This window comes from Xiphophorus maculatus, chromosome 17 (assembly GCF_002775205.1).
Source record: "Xiphophorus maculatus strain JP 163 A chromosome 17, X_maculatus-5.0-male, whole genome shotgun sequence".
In the NCBI taxonomy this organism is placed as follows: domain Eukaryota; kingdom Metazoa; phylum Chordata; class Actinopteri; order Cyprinodontiformes; family Poeciliidae; genus Xiphophorus; species Xiphophorus maculatus.
The window spans coordinates 11,239,964-11,262,252 of NC_036459.1; the positions used below are offsets into that span (position 1 = coordinate 11,239,964).

Genomic DNA, 22,289 nt, shown 5'->3' on the forward strand with positions numbered 1-22,289 from the left:
TTAAGCGTAATGGCAAAACACCCCAGTTGAGGAGAGCCAGCTTGCAGGGTAGCCTCAAGTTTTTAGGCAGCTGAGGAAAGAAGAGATTGTGTTCTGCCTCTGATTACCGGAAGTCGCAACGGTCATGTATGTGTGGCGTCTGAGCAGGCAAGACGAATGATGGCTGGCAAATGATTTAAAGTCATGCAAAAGTTATGAAAACAGAAAAAAACACAGTTTTGCAGGGTACCAAAAGTATTTTGAGGCCACCATGTATTAAATCCCTGCTCTCTACCGCCTCGCTCTGGACCAGGTGGATGTAAATAATGGATAAGGCAGTGCATGGGAGTTTGTGAGGTGGTGTTGCTTGAAAATTATTGTAGCCTGCAAAAATTTTAAACCCCCCTCATCTTATTGACCCCCTCATCTGGTAGACTAACAAAAAGTGGTGCACATTTTGAAAGAACAGCCAAAAAATGGCTCAAATTTTCTTTACAAAATTCTTCTTTATCTGGAACCTCTGGTGAGATTTGTATTTATCTCCCCTCTGTCCCTACTTTGTAGAGCCATCTAATTTTTAGATATCTTACTTCTGTAACGTGGCTCAAACTCAGTATGGTTGGTTGAATAGCTAGTGTGAACATAAACTTCCAGCAATAGATTTACAGTGGTATTTAGGTCTGAACTTTGACTGGGCCATTCCAAACCCATGAATATACCCAATAAGTCTATTGTCGCCCTTAACGATTGTTCTTTCTTCCCATCGTATCTAAGGGTTCAAATTAGGGTTTGTGCCAGTTTAGGTGTGGATGTTCATGTCTTTCTAGGTTTGAAGCTGGATGACGGACTGAAGAGTGCTCCATAACATGCTGCAAGCTTGGAATACAGTTTTGTAACCCAACTTTGTTGTAAACCTCTCCACAATGTTTGCTCTGCTCTGCTCTGACTGACTCCTGTGATTGTTGGTTTAAAGCCACAAAAGGACGAATATAAGCAACAGAGAGACGATGATAGCAACTTATCTTAACTAGTTACAAAAAAAGTAGGAAAAATTTACTTTTTCTTGGATACAGGGTAAGATTTGATTATTTACCTTTCTGCCTTCCTGCTAAGCTCAAACTGCTCTGGAAGTACTTTAACCAGTCATCCATCGGTGATATTTATTGCCCCTACATAAGGATTCCTTAGGTTTTTCTTGGTTCCACGCTGTGCAGGCATGATTGAATTCCCGCCTGCCCATAAATGTTTTTTTGATGTGCCGGGCTTGATCTTTGAGCGCCAGAGCTCCGACTCTCGCACGGTTGCCTCCGTACGTGTGCGCGCGCACGCATGCATCGAATTACACGACACCAGCCAGGTTGAAAGTGTGTCGTTATTTACCAAACAGGTTGCCTAACAAGCAGAGACGGATTCTCCTGCAGGGTTGTGTATGAAAGAAAAAAAAAGACTAAGAAAAAAAAAACCTAGAAGCATGGCGGCAGAGCAATATCCATCATAATTGATGTGTCGCAAAGCAGATTACACACATTAGCGCACACTGTTCTAGCTGTGACAGCTCCAACTGAACATGACAAATTCCGTAATATGGAGGGGGGTAAAAAATATATTTTACTCTTATTGGGTATTAAAAAGCAGAGCAACTAACAAAGAAGAAATTGCATTGGTAAATATGAAAGCAAGTGTGCTCTCCTCTCTGCTTAATTGCATTGTATTTGTTCCACTTTGGGGGCCGAGTGGCTCCTGCACAACTGTTTGTGGCTCTGCCGAGCGTTCGCCTGCTCCGTGCCAAGTTTTCATTCGACGGCAGCTAATCCCAGCACGCTTCAGCCACGGCGATATTTACAGTACACACCACAACAGATAAGCCCAGTGAAGTCGCACATGCCTCTTCATTGTGATGGAGCATTAGGAGAGAGTTCAGCTGCCTAATCAGTGAGCTCGACGCCAGCGGAGGACTAAATAGGCTTTGGGAAGGGGAGGCAGCTCGACTTGTTCGGCTCTCGACTCTCCCGGCCCCTCCGTCACTCTCCTCAGAGTCCTTTAATCAACTGTGTAGCGCTGCAGAGAAATTCCTGGATTCCTTTTCTCTTTCTGTGCAAATACTTTGAGTTAAGCAAAGGTGCTGCCATGAATTAGCAAAAAAAATGTTGTTTCTTTTTTGTTGTTTATTACATTTTTCACAATAATTAATAAGCATAAAAATGTGTGTTGCTATTTTTACATTTATTTTTATTTATCTTCTAGAAAAAAATACAGATGATTTTTTATGGAAGGTTTTGTCATTTATAAGCTAATGCTAAAGCACTTGCCCGTTTTATGTCTTTTTTGAGTATTTTGTTTTCATCCTTTCACATTAAATACCTACTATCATCAATGTAAATAGACATTTATTTGTTTACTGCCAATGAATATAAATAAATATCTACTATGATAATACAATGTTTTTCATTTATATAATAAAAATAAGTAATTGTAAAAGAAAAAATAAGCAAAAAATATGTTTTACCCTCCAAATACAAAATGACAATCTTCAATAAGTGAGTAAAATAATATCACATGTCCATTGTTCACGATTGCCTTTTCTTTTACATCAAAGGTTGCATATGACAAGCTACTGGAATAATTGTGCTCTAATTATGGAATCCAATTTTATTTTATTAGAGAATAAGAAGGCCCGAGCGGAGCCAGACGTCTCTGTGACCGAGCTGTTCTGAGTTGCATCGTTCCAGCCACACACACACACACGCGCACACACACCTCCTCCTGACGACCCGCTAATTAACACCCCATGTTAATCACTCTCAACCCAGCCAATAACCAGTGACATGCCATCATCCAGATCACTTGATCGTAACACAGTAAAGCAGCACTCCCCTTTTTCCTCCCTGCTGCCATGTTGTGCAGACGTCGCGGTCGGTATTTTGACCGAGTTTTCCTTGAAGAATAAGTTGCTCTTTAGGAGGAAAATCTTGTGCCAAATGTTGCCAAAGCAGAATAAATACTCAAAGAAACAGGTCACTACAACCCCTCCTGTTCCATTGAACAATCTATGGCTTTAAATCGAGAACATAAAGCCTAACTACACATTTATGTTTTTGTTATGCATTAGATATATTCCATTATCCTGATCCCGCTTTGCATAGACTGTTTTAAGTGCGTGTTGGCTACACGTCGTCCAGGCAAACGGCTGCAGCAGAAACGAACGGCGACTTTGATATAACTTAAACTGATTTGCCTAAGCTGCCGAGTAATTAGCCAAACTTAATCATTTCATTTCAATTCACTGCTATTACCCCAAGTTATTTTTGCAACTCTCTCTTGTGCAGGTCTGCGTCGAGCCCACTGTTGTTTGTGAAATCTGTGACAATACTGACCTCTGGTGTCAGTTTTTTGTTGGAGAGGAAAATAACGTGACATTTCACCAGTCTCATTGGTAGTCCTATTTAAGGTAATGAATCCGCTTTGGACAAACTGCCTAGTTTGAAGCTTTAGCCTCCAAACGCCTGCAGCGGGGATTGCCGGGGATAGGGCAGAGGTAGATTAGGAGTCGGTGTAATGAGAGGCAAAGCGTCTCTTTAGCTCGCCCCCTTTGTCTTTGCCTCCTTCCACCGAGCCTTGGAGGAGAAGGAGATAACTTCTCTGGCCAGTAGCAGCCACACAAGCTTTGACTTTTTATTTTATTATAATCATCGTCTCCTCTCGCCGCCTGCTTCCTCCTTCTTTCCCTGTCTCCATCAATTTCTTTACCTTATCGTTGCTCCACTCTCACCCTTGCTGACACTTACTCATGCCAGAGCGGCCTCACTTCCTCGACAGGGGATTGTCAGATCCCCTGGAATATGGAAAAAGACAGACACTTGCCAGGCACACTGGTGCGCCGCACATGGGTAATAGGCCTAATAGGGTCAGGCCTGCATTTAATAAACAATTACCCATCTATAATAGATGAGTCCAGCTCCTAAGGCCCCATCGAGATGAGGAGGGGGAGCAGGAAAGAGAGAGTAGGTGAAAGAGAGGGAAGGTGAATGAATAATGCAGACGAGATGCCCATCAGAGCACCTAAAAACGCGACACCAATTATCTCCCTCTGCTAACGATGATCGTCCTGATGCTCTCTCCCCCGCCCCCCCACGCCGAATTCTGACATTTACCCAACTGCTCCTCCGCTGCCACATGAATCCACACAACACGAGGAAACGAGAAGGCGAAGATGAAAGCTGCGCCGCCCACACGTTGTACGCCGAGTGAGGTTTTTTGTCTGGTTTCATTTTGTGTTGAAGAGGTGGCAGAAGAACTTTCTGAGGAAAAGAAGAAAACAAAAACACTTGAAGTTTTCCAGATTTCATCCCACTACAGGCAAAAACTTTAATATATTGTGTTTGGTATTATGTGAAGAACATGGTGGAGGTGGCATCATGCTTTTGTTTATCAGGGGTTGATGGGAATGTGAATGAAGCTGTTTGCTGGACAGTCCTGAAAGAACGTCCAGCCAGAGATGCAACGGAACGGTTTAGATCAGTGTATTCACGTGTTGAAATGGTCCAGTCAAAGTCTAGGCCTAAATCAGAGAGGTTTAAAATTGCCATTTTAGACGCTTTCTGTCCTGAGCTTGATGTATTTAGTAAAAAATAACGTTCCAAAAATCTCTCTCTAGGTGTACAAAGCTGGTAGAGACATGTTCCAACAGACTTAGTGGAGTTTAAATATAAGATTTTTATTATGAGAAAAACAATCAAGAAGAATTACAAAGTCAGTTTTTGAGTATTTTTTGTTGGTCCTTCACATTAATTGTCAAAAATAAAAATCAAAGTTCATGATTTTAACGTGACAAAATAGGGAAATAATTCTGCCAGATATTTAAATTTATAAAGCACTTGAGCACCTTTTTTTTCTTCTTCTTCTTCTTTTTCCCAGCAGCATCCTCTGAGCTCCAAGGTTACCCAAATTACACAAGGTTAAAGTGGTGCTAAAGAGGTGGCGCCGGCGGTGGTGGTGAGGGTTAGGGGTGGGGACAGTTGGGTCGCCAGTTCAATTAGCATACAACCCTGACGTAGCAAGGGAATTATTGGCAGCACAAGAGGTAAGATAGCCAAGCAAAGCGCCTGCTGCTCCCTGCTGCATTTGAATAGGCAGAATGAGATAGAGGGAGAAAAAAAGAAAAGCGAGGAAGAGGAGCGAAGAGACCTTGTTTCCTTGGCCCCTGCAGATCAGAGGAGACGGACCTGTGGTGCTCAAGCAGGCTGCTAGTGAAGTGGATAGGGGTCCGGCAGCTTCCACCATATAGGCTCTGGGAAAAAAAAAAATACACACCCGCCTTTACCTCCCCAAGGACCCAAGTCTGTGGTAATAATGGGATCAGAGCCATGACCCTCCCAGGACAACGTACCGCTGTTGGATATTCTATTAGTTTGCCCTGCAGTGAAAAGAAGTCCGCGCTCGGCTCCTCTGAATCACATTTGTTTTACTTTTATGTAGCTTTAACAGCAACTAATCAAAGAATTTAAAGTTTCCAAGAGGAGACTTTGTTAGAGCGCGTTGAGCATCAAGGAGATCTTCAAATCACATCTAATGTTCCTTCTTCTTGCAAGGATACTATGCACCATTAACATGTGTTAACAAAAAAGCAAGACCCATAATTGTTCCATTTTTTCTCCTTATTAATCCCAACTCTGGGAGATACAGCAGAGATCGCATTAGCATTCCCATCCTTTATATGACTCCAGCTTTCAGGCCCGGCATCTCATCTTGCCTTTACATGATATCAAGCTGCATTAAAACTACATATGGCTTTCGCCGTCTATGCAGAGTGAATTTACATTTTCCTAATGAAGTGCTTTCAGTTTTTTTTTTTTTGTTCTTTTTCCCTCTACCGTCCCCTTGTCCTTCCCTTCACCTCCAGCCCACAGCCCACTCTGATTTAAAACACACACAACCGTACTGCTGTTTTACTGCAAAATAACACAAAGCGCGGACTGAGACACCTTTCGGTCGCCTCCAGCTTCCCATCTGTTGCACATCTGGAAGTGGTGTGCGGCACCAAGTAATTGGAAGTCAATTTGTTTGAAGTTATGTCTTTGGCATCTGGCTCGATTCATAAAAACCCTGGAAATGGCATTAATTTTATAGCGTCTCTCTTTGTTTCTCCCGCGTTTGAGCAACGCACGCAGGGGCCTTGCTCTCGGCTGAGTGACGTGGGAGTATTTTTCAGAGCTGGTCAGGGTGTGGTCCGCAATAAAAGCAGCAATGGGGCCCCCCGAAGAATCATGGAAAGGATTACCACAGCGCACCGGCAGAGAAAATATTGATAAGTTCCCCAAGCATTAAATGGAATTCCTCTGACTTTGGCGAAGTTTTATAACTTCACCTTTAACTTTGACCGCGGCTTCAGATCGTTTCTTATTTTTCCTGAAGGGAAAGCTCATCCCGGGCCTAGTTTGCCACATTTCCAGCAGACGGGCTGACTGATTGAGAAGCAGCATGGTGTTGTTTGTCACACAGCTCTGAGTCACGGCTGAAAATAGAAATGACACTTGATGTTTGGTGCCTCTCTGCCGGCTGTCATATTGTTATTCCCACTCAAATTTCACCTAATTTGTGCACAAGTCTTGTCACAGTCCAGATCCTGATAAGGGCTTTTAGGTGGGTATTTTTTTATATATATTCCCCCACCGCTCATCCTCGTGTATGTGGCAATGAAGTGCAATGAGACACACACGTACACACACCAACCGTGTGCATGCATTTGTGCGTGCGCGCATGCGAGCGTCTGCAGATTCTGCTTGCATGTGCACTTTCGTGTTTGCACACAAGCGCATTTGATTAGGCTTGTTTGTGTTCGGGAATTGCAGGGGCACCATGCGTTCGCGCGTCGGGGTGTGCATGTGTGTGTGTGTGTGTGTGTGTGTTTCACCTCAGCGGGAGGTGATTAAGAGTTGCCAATGGCAGGCTCGACAGGTGAGTTCATTGTAGCACGCTGGCAGCCGTGGCATCTGCACAGGTGACAGCTTCTCCCCACTCAGTGCCGGTGTCAGTGTTGGTGGGTGGCAGGAGGTCTGACAACGTTGTTTTGGTGACAGAACGACTCTGCTGTGAGGTTCACGACATCACTTGCCTTCTTTAGATTTGTCAGTTTATACTGGGAGGTATAGTGCCATGAACTTTAGCTCGTAAACTACTGCCAGGGCGCAGTGCCATATGGGATGGGTTCTATTTACCAACACGGCATTGCGTCTCACTCAAAGAAACTGATTTTAGTGGCTACCTGAAAGAGGATCCTTCACACAGTCCTGCTTTGGGTTAATTTTAGTGCAATACACTGTAGAGATGAAGCACAGCCTATTACTGCCACCTGGTGCTCGAAGCCTGACACAGCAACAGTTTTTCTCTTTTTTTTTCACTTTCTACTAGGAGTGAGGTCATATTTTATTAGGGAAACCTTATTCCTGTATGCAACACGGATACAAAAAGATGTGGAAAGATTATTTTACAACTTTGCCGTTTCTGGCAGACAGTGTAATAAGCCCGTCTGCTTCTTATGAATGAGATTAGGTAAGCAAGCAAAGGAAGTATGAAAGAGGTTTTGAGTTTTTTCCAAATGCATGTCACATGTTCTCCTGACTTGTAGGTTCCATTCATGTTGTTTCAATGCAGTTAAGAAACATCACTGTCTGTGAGTGGCGTTACAAACATTTAAAAGCCTCTTATTTTGATGACAATATTACCCTCTCGCTGGTCCTCCTTGGTTTTGGAAACATCACTGTTTAAAAAGCAGCTAATGTTGCAAGAATTTTGCTTTTACTGAGCATTACATTTAGAAATTCATATGTTGATTAAAATTTTATTTAATTGGCAACATCTGCCCCAGGGTTACACTTCCTAGCAAGTTTGACTGCAGCATTACCAATGTATATAAACTAGCTAAGGATGGATGTGTTTGGGGCGCACTGAAATACCAGTTAATGTTAGAACCAATCCATTTGAAGATGTTCCACTAAAAAACTCAACTTTTTGCCAGATCAAGTCTTAACCCTGAATAATTTGTCTGAATAAAGCAAAACATTTATTTTTTTATAGAAACAAATTTTCCACAATGACTGTCCTATGTTTTAAATCTCTATCATATCAATTACAGTCATATTTTTTTTAATCTTTTGACTTGTTTAGGTGTGACATTATTACCACACTTTAAAATTTGACCACAATAAAAATGTATGAAACTTGAGTTGCTTCTAAATGATTACTGAAAAATTTTCTTCCAATTGCAACTCTGTGTAATGTGATTACAGAACATTTTGGGTTTTTTCAAATAATTACTTTGACTTTTAACCATATGTTGTTAAATTTTAACATTTTAGTCATGGTTATAGTTTATCATAGTGACATGTTTTCTTTCAGTATTATTTGGAAAGGTGTACCAAACTAAAAAAAAAACAAAAAACAAAAAAAAAACAAGTACCAGAAAATTTAAATTTAAAATAATCCTTTTGAATTGCTCTATCGGTCTTGCAGAGTCTATCTCGGACACACGGCCTAATGAAAATCAATGTTAACCTTCCATAACTGCTTTAGCCAATTACCTGTAAACATCACTCACTACTTTGTACTCAGGCGGCCTGTTCTCCATAATGATTGATCGGTTTAGTCTTATTTGCAGCTCAAGAGGGGGATCCGAGCGAGTGGATGTTTCGATTTCTCCGTGAATCGTGCTCTAATAACACTCTGCAACATTAATTCAGAGAGGCTTTGATGAGAAATCCATTAAGGAAGTATGGGCATGTTGTTTGTATGACTTGTATTCTTGTTACAAGCAAACCTTATTAAGTCTAAAGATGGTTTTTACAATGTTCTTATGAAGTCTGGAAAAGTGTTGAATTTGATATAAGTAAGAAAATTGTGTTGGTAGATATTTAGATTTTCATACTTTATTCCTTTTCCCAATACATCTATCAATCCTGATTCCTGATCCAATATTGTAGTAATAGTTGAATATTGACTTGGATATTAAAAGAAAAGCATATTAAAGCCTATATTTTGCCATTCTCTTAGAAAATCTGGAAAAGACTCATCTCGTCATCTTACTTACATCAAAGGAAACTTTCTTAGTTGCCTGCTAATAGCTCTTATAGCAACTCCTTATCTGACACCGTTATTCATTCTCAAGGGCTCATCAACTCACAGTAGACTCATCAGAATTATCACTCCTTCTCTACTTGTCTTTATTATCTAATTTCCCTCCTCTCTCTCCTCCTTTTCATCTCTTATTCCCAATCAACCACCTTGTAAGCAAGCCCTTCACCTTCCACCACGAAACTTCTCGCTCAAGAGGGGTTTATTACGGACTTTTCCCATACTTCTGTGAATAAAAAAGTTATGTTTGAGTGTCGTATATGTGTGTATATATATCTTTTATATGAATACATGGATTAAAACGTATATAAATACAAAAAATATGTAACAAACATGTAAAAGAGACAGACAAAACCAAGTACATGTTAAGCACTGAGATGAGTACATTAGTTACATGTTCAAGGAGTTTGAATAAGGCCTTCCTAAGCAAAAGCAACTAGGACTAGGATCCTTTTGTAAACTGGTAGAAAAAAGTACACTTCAGGCAAATATTCGGTAATTATTTTGCATATGTTACAGTGTGTAGCTACCAGTGTCTGACGTAAAAAAAAAAACACAACAAAAAACAGCCAGTAGTAGTTAACATTTCTACTCTCAAATGTCTCCCTTTTTAACACAAGTCTGTTTGTATCCTCTGCAGAGAAATACAGTGGTTACCCAAAATAAAGTTAAAAGTAGTCTGTTCATTGGACGTGACATTTGCTTCTGAGCAGCATACAATGTCAGCATCTGCAACAGTCGAAGAATTTCTAAACAAGTGGCACTTTGATGGGTTTTGCTTAGTTTGTCAGCTGATATTTAAGTTACTTGCGTCTCTGCAGTTGTCAGACATGGATCTGAATCCTTAAATCCGTCAGTCAGTCTTTCAGGGCCTTCCCCCCTATTACCAGGAGAAGTTCGACCTGTGCAGTCATTGGACTATACCAAAGATGAAGGGCCCTTATAGGTCGTCGGCCTCAGCGGAGCTGAAGCTACTCCTTCGGCTGCTGTCCTTGGAAGCAGCCCCTGGGGATCCGGCGGACAAGAGTGGATCAGCGCCGAAAGGCGAGAGCGGGTCATCCATCAGGATTTCCTCCAGCTGGTTCTCCTCCTTGAGCGTGGCGGTGAAGAAGTCTGTGAAATGGGAGAGTGGGTCGGAGAACGTGGTGCAGGCGTCGGCGCCCTGGATGTGGTCCTGCGGGCCGCTCGCGGTGGCGATGGACGACACGCCCGTCACCATGGCTATCCTCTGGAGGTAGTCGCTGTTGGGGTCCTCCTGGTAGATGGGTGGCTGTTGTGGTTGCTGTTGCTGTACCTGCGGTGGGGATTGCTGTTGCTGCTGTTTGAGCAGGTGGGAGGACAGTTCAACTGTCCCCAAGGTAGCAGCCATATTCGGGAGTCCGTGTGCTCGTGCCTGGATTTCAAGCTCCTGGAAAACAAATGACATCAACCAGGGTTAAGGTTTAATCTCTCCTGACCACATTCATCAACAGCTAGAAGGGAGTAGAAGTGAGAAATTCCAGCCACACCTTCATTACCTCCCCTTTCACATACTGATCAAGGGTAGGAAAGCTATCAGTACTTATCTCTTGTCTGTGTCATGTCATAACATTCTTACACTTTTGGGCATCGTCTTATTGGTGCAAACAGTGTTTTATTTGCTATTCATATTTTAGGATAATTTCAAAATTCTGTGCTCCTTATGTCATTGGAAGAAACTTTAGAACCCCCCACCAAAAAAACCCCCAAAAAACTAAGGGTTTCCAATTCCTGTCTTTTAGTTCCCGTGTCCTTCAGCTTTTAGATGTGTCCCTGTTCCAACATGGTGAATTCAAATGATGCACCTACAAACTAAGACTGTCGTCTAGTTGTACAATTTTGGTATGTCGTCAGGAAAATATCTAAAATATGCAGCACAACGGTTCTTGAGGACTCACATTGGACACTAGTCACCTAAACGCACCACGATTTCTTGATTTTTATTACCTGGATCCTCAGCAGCAGCCTCCTGTTGGCTTGCTCCAGCTTCTTTTGACGGCTTTCGAGTTCCCGAGAATGCTGCTGCTCCTTCTGTAGCCACCTTATGTACTCCACCGAGGCCTTCAGGATGGTGCCTTTGTTCCACCGCATGTCACTACAAAACGAACAACAACAAAAAACGAAAAACTGAAAGTAAAGGGTATGTTTTTAAGCAGAAACCCCTGATGTCAGCAGAATACCTTTTAGCAAAAAAATTGGGGAAAACTTCTTAAAAGATTTTTTTTTTCCCCTCCTTTTTATGATATGAATTAGAAATGGAGACTTACATGGAGCAATTATTCATCCTTGGACATTACACGAGGACATGGAATGGGGATTTTTAATAGAATAGTTAAGAAGCTCTGTGGAAAGTCCATTCTTGTTCCTCCTTGTTCAGTAAAATTAATCCTCGAGTAAAAATAGGTGAGGGAAAATGAGCAAAGTAGGAAGCCAAGGAGGAAAATGGAACATTGGACTTAAGGTGCTAGAGTGCAAGTCATTCTTTTGCAGGTATTATTACTTTTTTAAAAAGGACAAGGGACCTCAGTAAAATTGTCCTTCTGCACACGACTGAGTCTCCGGTCTGATCGGCGTTAATAATCTCCTTTATCCCTTTGTTAATGGCATGGTGACAATACTAACCTCCCATTTATATTTGAAGCAAAAGTTCAACTGCAAATAGATGGCCGGTGTGCCGTGCTTCATCTGTATGTTCAAATTGAGCTCCAGACTTTGATTCGAATGACGTGAAAGGGTCTTTACATTTAACCCTCTTTCTCATCGCTCGGGCTTTAAGACAAAACAGCCAGGAGCTACTTAGAGAGAGGGGGTTGTACATCTCAAAGTGCAGAGACGACACACAGAAGTTTGAGTGTGCCCTTGAAAGATGTCTGAAAGGTACTTGAGGACTCATCTCATCATGTCTCTGCTTAGAGTTAAACACTTCAACGTTTTTGCAGCAAACAGGAGCTGCAAAGGGTGTTGTTTACTTACGGGTCATTTGACTTTGGAATGAGCGTCCCCAGCTCCTTAATCCTGTAGTTAATGTTGTATCTTCGCCTTCTTTCAACTGAGCAAATGAAAAAGAGAAGAGTTGATTAGACCCATGATTTCTTAATCATGGGTTTGCTAAATATGACAGCGACATGCTCAGTGATGGAACAAACTTTTGTCATTACCTAGTTTCGCACTTACGTTTTCAGTTAGTGTTTAAACATGTCTGATCAAGTGACATTTTTAAAGTCCTTCGTGAAGTACACGTCTTCACATTTTGTCATTTGCTGGTAAGGAGGCAAAGTGTATGGTAACGTTTAAGTGAAGTGTGTAGGGCGAGGTAAATACAATTTGCCCATCATTGTTCCAAATGTTATATGCAAAATGTTTTGAAAACCATTTAACGTTCTCCTTCCCCCATTACAGTTCTGTAATACTTTGGGTTGGTCTCAATTTCTAACAGAATGTAAAGAAAGTCATGGTTGTAATGTGACAAAATGTGAAACTTTTGCAGGAATTGGAAAACCTTTTCAAAACACAACAATGTACAACTGTTCAGATGTGCTAAAACATTTACTTTTTGTGTAGTTGTCCTAAAGTCTTATGTGCAAGGAAGCCATATTGGATTGGGAAGTTGAAGTTGGTGTAAAACCCTCAACGTTTAAACTCAAAGTCCAACTTTTCTGTGGAGTTGTGTTAACTAGAAGTGCATTCCCAGTTGATATGATTCTATTTCTATGATATTACATTTAAAACTAAATAATCGGTGTCTTTTTGTACTTTGCAACCACAGATGACATTATATTGTAATTAGTTTCAGTGATGTCTGAAGGCACTTAGTCATTCCAGATTTCATAAAACATCTGTCATCTGTCAATTTTCCACTCTGTCAAGATCTGTCACATGAAATCCCGTTTGTGGTCATAAAATGACGATCCAAAAGTACATGAAGTATCAGCATTTTGATTGAAATGTAATGACTGTTGACTTTACCAACTACTGAATTATCCTTTTGAGGTCGACGCCCGCCCTGTGGCGGGCATGACGTCATGTTTCTGTGTGTGTTTTTTGCTCCAATGTGATAATAAATTTTGTCAAAATGAAACAAACACTGTAAAATCACAAAGTTTAGGATGTTCTGAAAATAATGATACCAAACAAGGTAAGGTAAATAGTTTTTATGGTGAAAATATAAGGGTAAATTCAAAATTAGACCAAAACGGCCATTTAGACCCAAGACTCCAAAGGGTTATATAGGTTAGATAGACTTGGTGGTTTCTAAAGTTGCAGTTGGTAAGTAACCCCCAACTTTTCTAGTCAAAATGCCATCTTCCAGGAACATTTCTTTCAATTTGTCCAACTTCTAACATGGAAACATCTATGTCTGAGTAAAAATGAAACAGGAAATGCTATCACACCCTTAGACCAAAAGCGAGGTGCCACTGGACCAGAATGTTGCTGTTGGGTTTTGTTTTTTTCTTTTGGTTTCTTGACATGACACGGCAACACACACACAAAAATTGCTTCCAACATTGCTTCCAAGATAGTAATACTTTAAAAAATTCTGAGTTTGACAACAACTGGATTAGAAAATTACGAACTGAAGTCAGATAAAAAGGAAAAAGCCAACTAAAGACACTTACTCAAGTTATGATTGTCCTTTTTCTGTCTCTCTTTGGCCATAACCCGCGTGTCATGCTCTGTCAAAAAAAAAAAAAGAAAAATTAAATCACAGAGGGGAACAAATGGATTATCAATGCACACTAATTTAGAAGCTGAAAGACAACAGTCAAAAAACTCCATAAAAGGTCCAATCATAAAGTCAAACAATCCGTTTATTCTGAGGAAGCTCAGTGCTGAGGTCAGAATGGGGAGCTATAGCCTCTTCTGCAGACATATATTTGACCTTCTTACACACATACACACACGCGCACAATGCCCCATTCATCCCCCTTGGCATGCCATGAAGCTCATTGTAAAAGAAAAAAAAAATTGTGACCACTTTTAGAGTACTCATTTCGCAATTAAGATAGTTTAGCCAATTCCATAATCTGTCCCGGAGAGAGACAAAACAAATGTGGTGGGGTCCATATTTGTATTCACATTCTTCCAAATTACATAATTAGGAACCTGAGATTGGATTTCTCAATTTGTCTCTGTTGATTCAATCAAGTCAATTTAGCGTCTGTGTAACATCCCATTGTCCTCTGCGCCCACGTTCAAATGAAGCGGATTCTAATTTACTTATTTTCCCGTTCAGAGTGAAGCACTCTCCTGGCATCTTTTCTATTTTCTAAATCAATTAGGCATTTTTTTTTTAGCTTTATGCTTGAGATTAATATAACATTTCCAAAGGCTCCTCTCTTTGAGTTGGTCCTTCTTTTGAATAGTGATAAAAAACAAGAGTAGTTATTCAGGTAATGTGCAAGCTTAAGTACCTGACAGAAATAAACCCGACACACTGCATTTAATTTCAGGACTAAAGATTTGCCAGTATTTTTTTTTTTTTTTATGCCACCACAGGTGGCCTTGCAAAATGCTAATTACAATCTGTCCTTCTGCCAAAGGTTTCAAAGAATCTTTGTCGTTTCTTATCCTTTTTTTTTCCTCATCTCACTCTTATCGACTGGTTGCTAGCTCAGTCCCGTGGTATGAGTCCATACCTGTAAATTCCCTTTTAACAGTGAGCTTAGTGGTGTTAGATGTGGGACTCATTCCACCATTAGGGGGGTTCATACCTTGTTCACCCCCATAGACGTCCAGCATGCTGTTGCTGAGGGAGACCTGCAGCGGGGAGGAAGAAGCAAAAGGACGGGTCAGTCAAAGGGGAAACGCATTTCACATTCACGCACTCGGCTTTCACACCTCAATAAAAGCTATAAGACAAATTGTTGTTTTTGGCTGCTCAATGGCTTTGTCTTGCATCGGCAGGAACAACAAGAGGCAAGCGGTATGATCAGAGAAGGTTGTCGTCCCGCCCAGAGCTTTGGGTCTTGACTAAGCAGCAGGGGGTTGTGGTCCCTCGTCTGCCACAGCAGGGCAGGACAAACTGTGTGCTTCGCCATCCGCCCCAGACCTCAGTTGGGACGATGTTCAAGTTAACTGTTTATCTTGCATGACAAAGACAAAAGTCGCTGAAACAGAACTTGTTCATATAACCCTTACTGTTGGCCTTCAACCCTAGCTTAAAACATACTAAATTTTGTCCTTTTTTTCAGGTATTTCAACTCATTTTACTGTAAAACAGCCCTCTGTTCCTCAACCTTTGACATTTATTTTGAAATACTTGGTGTCACTGATCATTTATGGAAAGATATTTAGTGCTCAGGCTTTGAATATGAAACCTAAAAAACTAGGAAGACTACAAGGGAAGAAAGGAGGACTGAAGAGAGGTACAGAATAGGTACTAAATAAATAAAAGAATGGAATGGTACTAGGATTTGTGGAAAAAATGGAGGACAGAAGATGCAAGAAAACACCAGGCACCAGGAAGGACAAGCAGAAACTAAATGTAAAATGAAGGAAAGGAGGTAGGATAGAAAGGTCTAAAAGTGGTTTGAAAAGAAAGAAACAAAGGAGGAAACTTTTAGACAGTTGGACAAAGAATAAGTGAAAATACAACTATTCTTGTGTACTTATATGTTCTTCTCCCATTCTTATCCAGACTTGGAAAATTTTGAAACTAAATTCCATACTTTTCTAGAGTCCATGAATACTGCAGCTCACTAAAAGCACAATTTGTCAACTTCCATTCATTTAAAACGGACCCTAAACACTGAGGCGCTCTGTGTTCAAAAACTGCACGCCATCAGATGAAAGGCCTCTCTAGGTCAACGGCATGAACAGAGGCAAAACTGTTTTCCTATGGGGGCCTCTCATCCTCTCGGATAATAACGCCTTTTCACTGAGTCCAGACACGACACGATATACGGCACACTGGAACACGTGTGACTAATTCGCATTTGTGTATTTATGGCAGGAAAATCTCTCATAGGGTCACCATGGATTCCAAGAAACGCACATCCAATTTTAGCAATGCCACATGCGTCAAATGTAACTACCAGTGAGCCGAACATGGTAAGACTGGATGTCAAGTCAAGAGACAGGCTGGGGACTAAAAAGGAAGAGGCAAAACAGAACAGAAGAAAGAAGTACCATCAGATTTGTGTTAAGGGTTTGTAGGTATTGCCCTGCCAAAAATATTAAAAGCCCCTTCTGCTTTTTTTTTCCATTTTGTCACTTTACAACCACAAATTTCAGTGCGTTTTAATGGGATTCTATCCAATAAACCAACTCAAAGTAGTAGATGCATGGTTTACATTTTTACAAATTAAAATGTCAACATTTAGAGGTCTGTGTTCAGACCTCTAAATTTCCTACGTGGAGTATGTCGAATAATTATTAAATGTACTCCACCTGTGTTTTACTTTATCTCAGTTCAAATGCAGCTGAGAAAATTGTGAACGAACAGCATGACGAGGTCCAGGCAATGTTGGGAAGAACTTTGGAGGAGGGTTAGGTTATGCTGTGACACCTTGTATGGCAGAAAAGTAATCCTACAAATCAGCCTGAAAGCACTAGGCCCACAACAATACATGTTAGTTAGCAGCAGCATCATGTGTGGATGTTTTTTATTGGCAGGAACAGAAAAGCTGTCCTGATTTAATGCTAAGATTGTGGGAGTTAAATGTAAGACAGACATGTAAGAAAACCTGTTGGAGACTGGAGCACTTTAGACTGGAGTAAATAGAAGATTTAGTTTTGCAAACCATGTCTCATTTTCCTTTTGCTTAATTAATATGCACCGCTTTTTTTTAAATTTAGAACAAAACAAATCCAATGAGGTCAGTGGTTGAAAATGGTAGGAATACTGTTATTCCAATGTAGATTCCTAAAAATATTGGACATTTAGAAGAAGAAGTAGGAGGAGGGTGATGGAGGGGGGAAAACACGCATAAGAAAATGAAAAGATTACAACAATTCCCCCTCCCGCTTCTACTGTAATCACTCAGATCCCTCTCCCGTCCGTGTCCCAGAATGTGTTGACAAGGCGAAGCGAAGTGATGCATCATGCTGTATGACTAATTAGGATGAATTGATCCATTTAAGCATGGTATCATTTCTGAACAAGCCCACAGGGAGTGTATGCATTAGCCCGATCCGATGGCTCAGTAACTCTTTCCGACAAATTCCCTCGCTCAAACAAACCGACTCTTCCTTTTCTTCCCTCCTTCCCCTCCTCTGCTCCCTTATCTTTATCTCCCCCCTAATTCCTTCTGTTTAAGTACTTTATCTTTCTCTATATGCATCTTTTTAATCTATCAGAATGTGCGACTCCCATCATCATTTTTTTTTATCCATTTGTGCTTGTTTGGTGTTGTGTACCACTACATGTCCTCCAAAGAAATACTTTCTGCTTTATAAGAACCTAATCTGCTTTGCTCAGCTTATTTGGTAAAATGGTAAATGTCCCTAAGCCTTTGTGAACTTTGACTCGTCTCTTGTCTTAATCTGACCTGAAAGCAGGTCAGGTCCCTTTTTTCCCAAGCTAGTCTAGCTTGCATGAATCCGTGTTTGGGTGGACTAACTTTGCTTTCAAGCAATGCTTCAGCCTTTAAAAGAGAGAAATCTTTAGTCAAATAATGGGACCTAAATCTAGCCACAGCTTTTGTTAGATTACAACAGAAATGCATGCAAACCATAAGCAGCCTGAAGCATTCAAATCATGGTTAGTCCCTGGCCGTTGGAGCAGGACTTAAAGTGATTCATACTTACATTGCCTTGCATTATGATGTTAGGCTCCATGCAATCCAAGCCTCCATCATTGAAGCCGGATTCAAGACTAATTAGGTCATCAATAACTTCATCCATTGGAAACTAAAAGAAAACAGTCATTTCAGTGTATTAAGGGACAGTTTTGGGATGTTCGTGAATCGTCCACGTCTTTAGAGATCTGCAAATTCAAACCGTGAGACGGTATAAAAACAGGGAGGCTAATTTAATAACAGTTTGTTTAGCGGCGTTTGCGGGAAATTCACATTATCTGTTAGCAAACTAGCTTCCACCCCTTGAAAGAATGGGTACTCTCATCAGAGACCGCATGTCTGAAGTTATTGATGAGCTCATCAGGGGGAAAAAGGGAGATCAGTGGTGGTAAAACTTTGTTTTAATGATTAGTTCCTCTCAGCACCAGGGTTCAAAACCAGTTCGGTTGATTGGCTATTCATCAAAAACAAAGAGCATGCTTTTTTGATTAGATAGGATTTACAGCTACGTAATATGTCTCACATCAATACAGCAGCCACGTATTTTGCTGGGAATGTGGGCTGTTGACAGGAAACGTCTCAGGGATATTGTGAAATCTCTGAAAATTATGACCTTGCTGCTGATGAGCATGCAAACCGACATTCTCTCTTTGTTCTGGTTTCCCTTTTAGGCACAATTTCAGTTCCATGTATTCCACATAATTTTTCTGTTTCTGTTTTCTTCTCACCTCGCCTTCGTGGTTGCCCATTGTCAGCAGGGTGACGGGGCTGTTGGGGCTGCTCCCGTCACTGACGGCGGGCACGTGTCCATTCCTCATGATCGGCACGGTGGCCAGCTGCTGGCCAGGGGCGTGTGGATGAGGTACAGTGTGACCGGATCCGGTCGTAGAGGCCAGCTTGGAGCCCAGTGTCAGGTACTGCTTCCCAGGCTGGTTTTGGCTTTGATGAAGGTGGAACTTGGAGTTTTCCAGGTGGCTTTGTACCTGTTAAAACACACACACACAAACGACAACAAAAATAACATGCATTAGTTGAGTTTGTTACCTGTATGGAATGCTGGATCAAGATGCAAGTATGTGCACCTTTTTTAAAAAAAAAGCATTTTTGTACCTGGAAGGAATGACTAAAAACATGTTTACTGGAAGTTTTTTGAAACAGCTGCAAAACTTAGTCATTCAGGACTGCCCAGCGTTACTCACAGCAACTTCACAGGATTATGGTTACATTTTAAAATGCGTCATGTTTAGGTGAAGTAATATCTTACTCAAATCTTTTGTGATGTGTTTAATTGTTCCTCTACAACCTGAGTCAAAGTTTCAAAACTATACAGTTACCGTATTTAAGTCACTTGGGTTATTGTAAACCGGGTTTTAGAAACTAAATTTAAATTTAAAAAATGTCCCAAAACTTTATTAAGTAACATTAAAAAAAAAAACGTTCATATTCTTACTTTTGAAGCTCTGGTTGCGTCCCGCATTTTGTAGTAGCTGCAGTCACTTAAGTGTGGCATTCTTAGTAAAGCTGGTGATCCAGTAGGTCAGCTTTAGGGATCCAGGTCTGTTGCTACCACTCTCCTGTCAAACTACTGACTTCCCAGTGACTGGCTGTCCCTTCCAGTCCCCTAGCAGTGTTTTATAAATGGCCCTAAGTGAACTAATTAGCCCCACAGCTGGATGTAAGCCTTTATGTTGCGTAGCATGATAATCACTTCAAACGGCAGAGTGTTAGATCACTCAGAGTTTGATCACTGCAGGACGTCTGCCTGTAAGCAGCTATCGCTAATTCATCTGGACCGCCCCTTTTTCTGTCTGGCTGACCAATCGGCGGTCACTTCCCAAAGTCTTCTACTGCCTGCTTCAGGGGATGTGGCAGCACAATTGACTCTTGTTTCTCCAGTGGACGGTTTTAAATAACTTCTCTTAATGTCATTTTAAGCAAGCCTTTTTCACTCATTCACGGTTTTAAATGTAGATAGTTAATCTTTAAAAGTTTCTCATAAGATAAGTGCAGTAAAGCTATTTTTAAGTCTTCGTTGCTGCAAAACTGCTCATAGAAAATCTTACCGTAAATGGCTAATTCGCTTACTTGTCTTGTTCTCACAGAGAACCTCGGTGTTGTAACTTGCTTTATTAGTTAATAGGCTGGCAAGGTATTTTGGTAGGCAACGCAGAGGGACACTTTACAAAATTAGTGTTAAGTGACCAACAGAAATTTAGTCTGTTGCCCAAATTTCACTTACTGCATCTCAGATGAGAGAGACATTTTTCCATCACTGACCAAAGTGAATCAATGAGAGCAGGAAAAAACATTTAAAAGCAAACCTCACTAGCATAGCAGGAGAGACTTCTGACCTTTCTGTCTACTTGACTGTTCAGGGAAGTGAAACCAATATTGAAAAGAAGAGATTTTTGTCTGTCCCTCAAATCATTGCGAAATGTTTAAAGCGCCTCACCCAACAAAGGAAATAAGAGAAAAGAGGTTTAGTTTCGATGGAAATAACTTTGACGCAGCTGTGGCATGTATCTAAAATGCTAACAACTAAGATTAAACCACAGCAATGTAGTTATGTTTTATTTTCAAGAGTAACTTTTTTTATTATTCTCGAGTCTCGTAAAATGATCTGCTTCTTTTATTTACAAACGACATATGTCTATGATATAATGATATAATGAGCAGTGAATACATTTAGGAGATGTGGCTATTTGACTTTCTCACTTGTTCTGACAGTCACAGTAAAAGAAGTGCCAACTCAGGATATGTGTACCAAGTGTCATTTCATTCCTGAATTGTTTATGTAGGTGCAGAAAATAGCAAATAGGATTAAACTACTCTAAAATATCTACCTCAGTTTTTGTAAATCCTGAATATATTACAATTTCAAGGAGTTTTAAATTCCTTAATATTTTCTGTTGAGCTTAAAAACAAAACCGATCCTTTCAGATGCTGGGTTATTAGCAGCAGCTTAGATTGCTCGTGCCTTCAGGTGCCTTTTCACATAAAAGCAAAGTCTGATTGGAAATACTTCAGATGTTTTGCGGTTTTATACGGGAAGACCATCGGTGGTGCACAGCCTCCAAATCTCATTTCTAGTTTAAATAATCGCCACGCTCTCTCTAAAGAATTCCATAAAACTAAGAGACTTCGATTGCAGTCATTTAAAGACAGAAGTTTGTTTTGGTTTTGGTCTTTTTTTGACTAGTAATTCTCTTAATGCAGTGAGACAAACTAATATTGTTCTAAATAAAACTAGACATAACACTTTAAACTACTGACCTATCCTTTGATGTTAAAAAAAAAGGCATAGCTTATTTTTTTTAAGCATCCAAAAGCTCCACATTAAATGCACCCAAACATATTTATTGCCCTTGTTAGCTGGAGTTGCTGGCCCCATTCACATAACTAAGAACAAACTCATCACAATACTGAACTTGTCGGTAGTAACTGAGAGCTCTTATATGTCTTTTCCCGGTCAAACAAGATGCTAGTTGTTAGCCAATCAACTTTTTTTTTTCTTTCTTTTCCCCGCAACGGATAGCAGGAGAGACGCCAAAGCCTCCACACACCGCATCTGCTGTGTGTGACAGCGGATTGTCCCGGTTTCACTTCAGCCCTCGCACTACTGTACATTCCGGAGACACGCTTGTTATCCACTTAAGGGAGACAATCTGATTAGATTCGAGCAGCAATGGCCGTTCAGTCACCAAGGCTGGCCGTGACAATGGCAGGCCTGTGCAAGTGTGAAGTTGGACATACTAGGGAAAAATTATCAGTGCCTGCAAATGCATAGAGGAAGAGGGACGAGATAAGAATCTAATCAATCAAGGTTCAAGTTTGGGGATTGTTGCGGGTGTTTCAGACCATTCCGTTTTACTTACTTTTTTGGAATACAGACACCAGCACCTGCTCCAACAGTCGAGGCAGTGTTTGCAATTACAGGCAGGACAGAGGTCAGAGGTTCACTTTCAGTTTGCACACATTACCTCCATTACAGCTGGCATGCAACCATTTCAGTGCAAATAAATTTTATACATATTTTAGCAGAGTCTGACTCATTTTGAGTTGTTTTTGTTTGCTACTTTGCAGTTTTAAGCTTAACATGTAAACCTGCAAATCATGAAGGAATCAGATGCATCTTTCTACTTGATTTTCTTCTGTTAGACATTTGAACACCTAAGAAAATGTCTGAATTGATTTTGGTAGTTCTGAATCAATTCATGCAATCAAACACACCACCAGCTACAAATCACAACTACAGTTAAAAAGTACACGATGTGTAAAATAAAATAACATTATGCAACATCTGCAACACACTTACAAGTGATCACTGTGTGATTTACCTCAAAGTTAAAGGTTGCACTTCTCGAAGTCCGCTCAGAAATCCTGCACTTAAAAAAGGGTTTTATAACTGTCGCACTCAAACCTCTCTTC

General features: G+C 40.7%; 1 protein-coding gene across 7 annotated transcripts in view; it reads right to left on the minus strand.

The window, feature by feature from the left end:
- Positions 1-9,131: 9,131 nt before the first annotated feature.
- Positions 9,132-22,289, minus strand: part of tfec (transcription factor EC) — a 47,646-nt gene continuing 34,488 nt past the window's right edge. Inside the window, exons 1-9 of one of the 7 annotated variants that reach the window (XM_023349814.1) lie at positions 21,737-22,170; positions 19,312-21,634; positions 18,590-18,844; positions 17,872-17,973; positions 14,760-14,880; positions 13,740-13,796; positions 12,097-12,172; positions 11,071-11,218; positions 9,133-10,513 (exon numbers count right to left, since the gene is read on the minus strand). In XM_023349814.1, the coding sequence (XP_023205582.1) occupies positions 10,046-10,513; positions 11,071-11,218; positions 12,097-12,172; positions 13,740-13,796; positions 14,760-14,880; positions 17,872-17,973; positions 18,590-18,844; positions 19,312-19,371 (1,287 nt within the window). In that variant the 5' untranslated portion in view covers positions 19,372-21,634; positions 21,737-22,170 and the 3' untranslated portion in view covers positions 9,133-10,045. Of the gene's footprint in view, positions 10,514-11,070; positions 11,219-12,096; positions 12,173-13,739; positions 13,797-14,759; positions 14,881-17,871; positions 17,974-18,589; positions 18,845-19,311; positions 22,171-22,289 lie in introns of those variants that run through there. The other 6 variants (XM_023349813.1, XM_023349817.1, XM_023349811.1 and 3 more) reach the window with 6 other exon arrangements.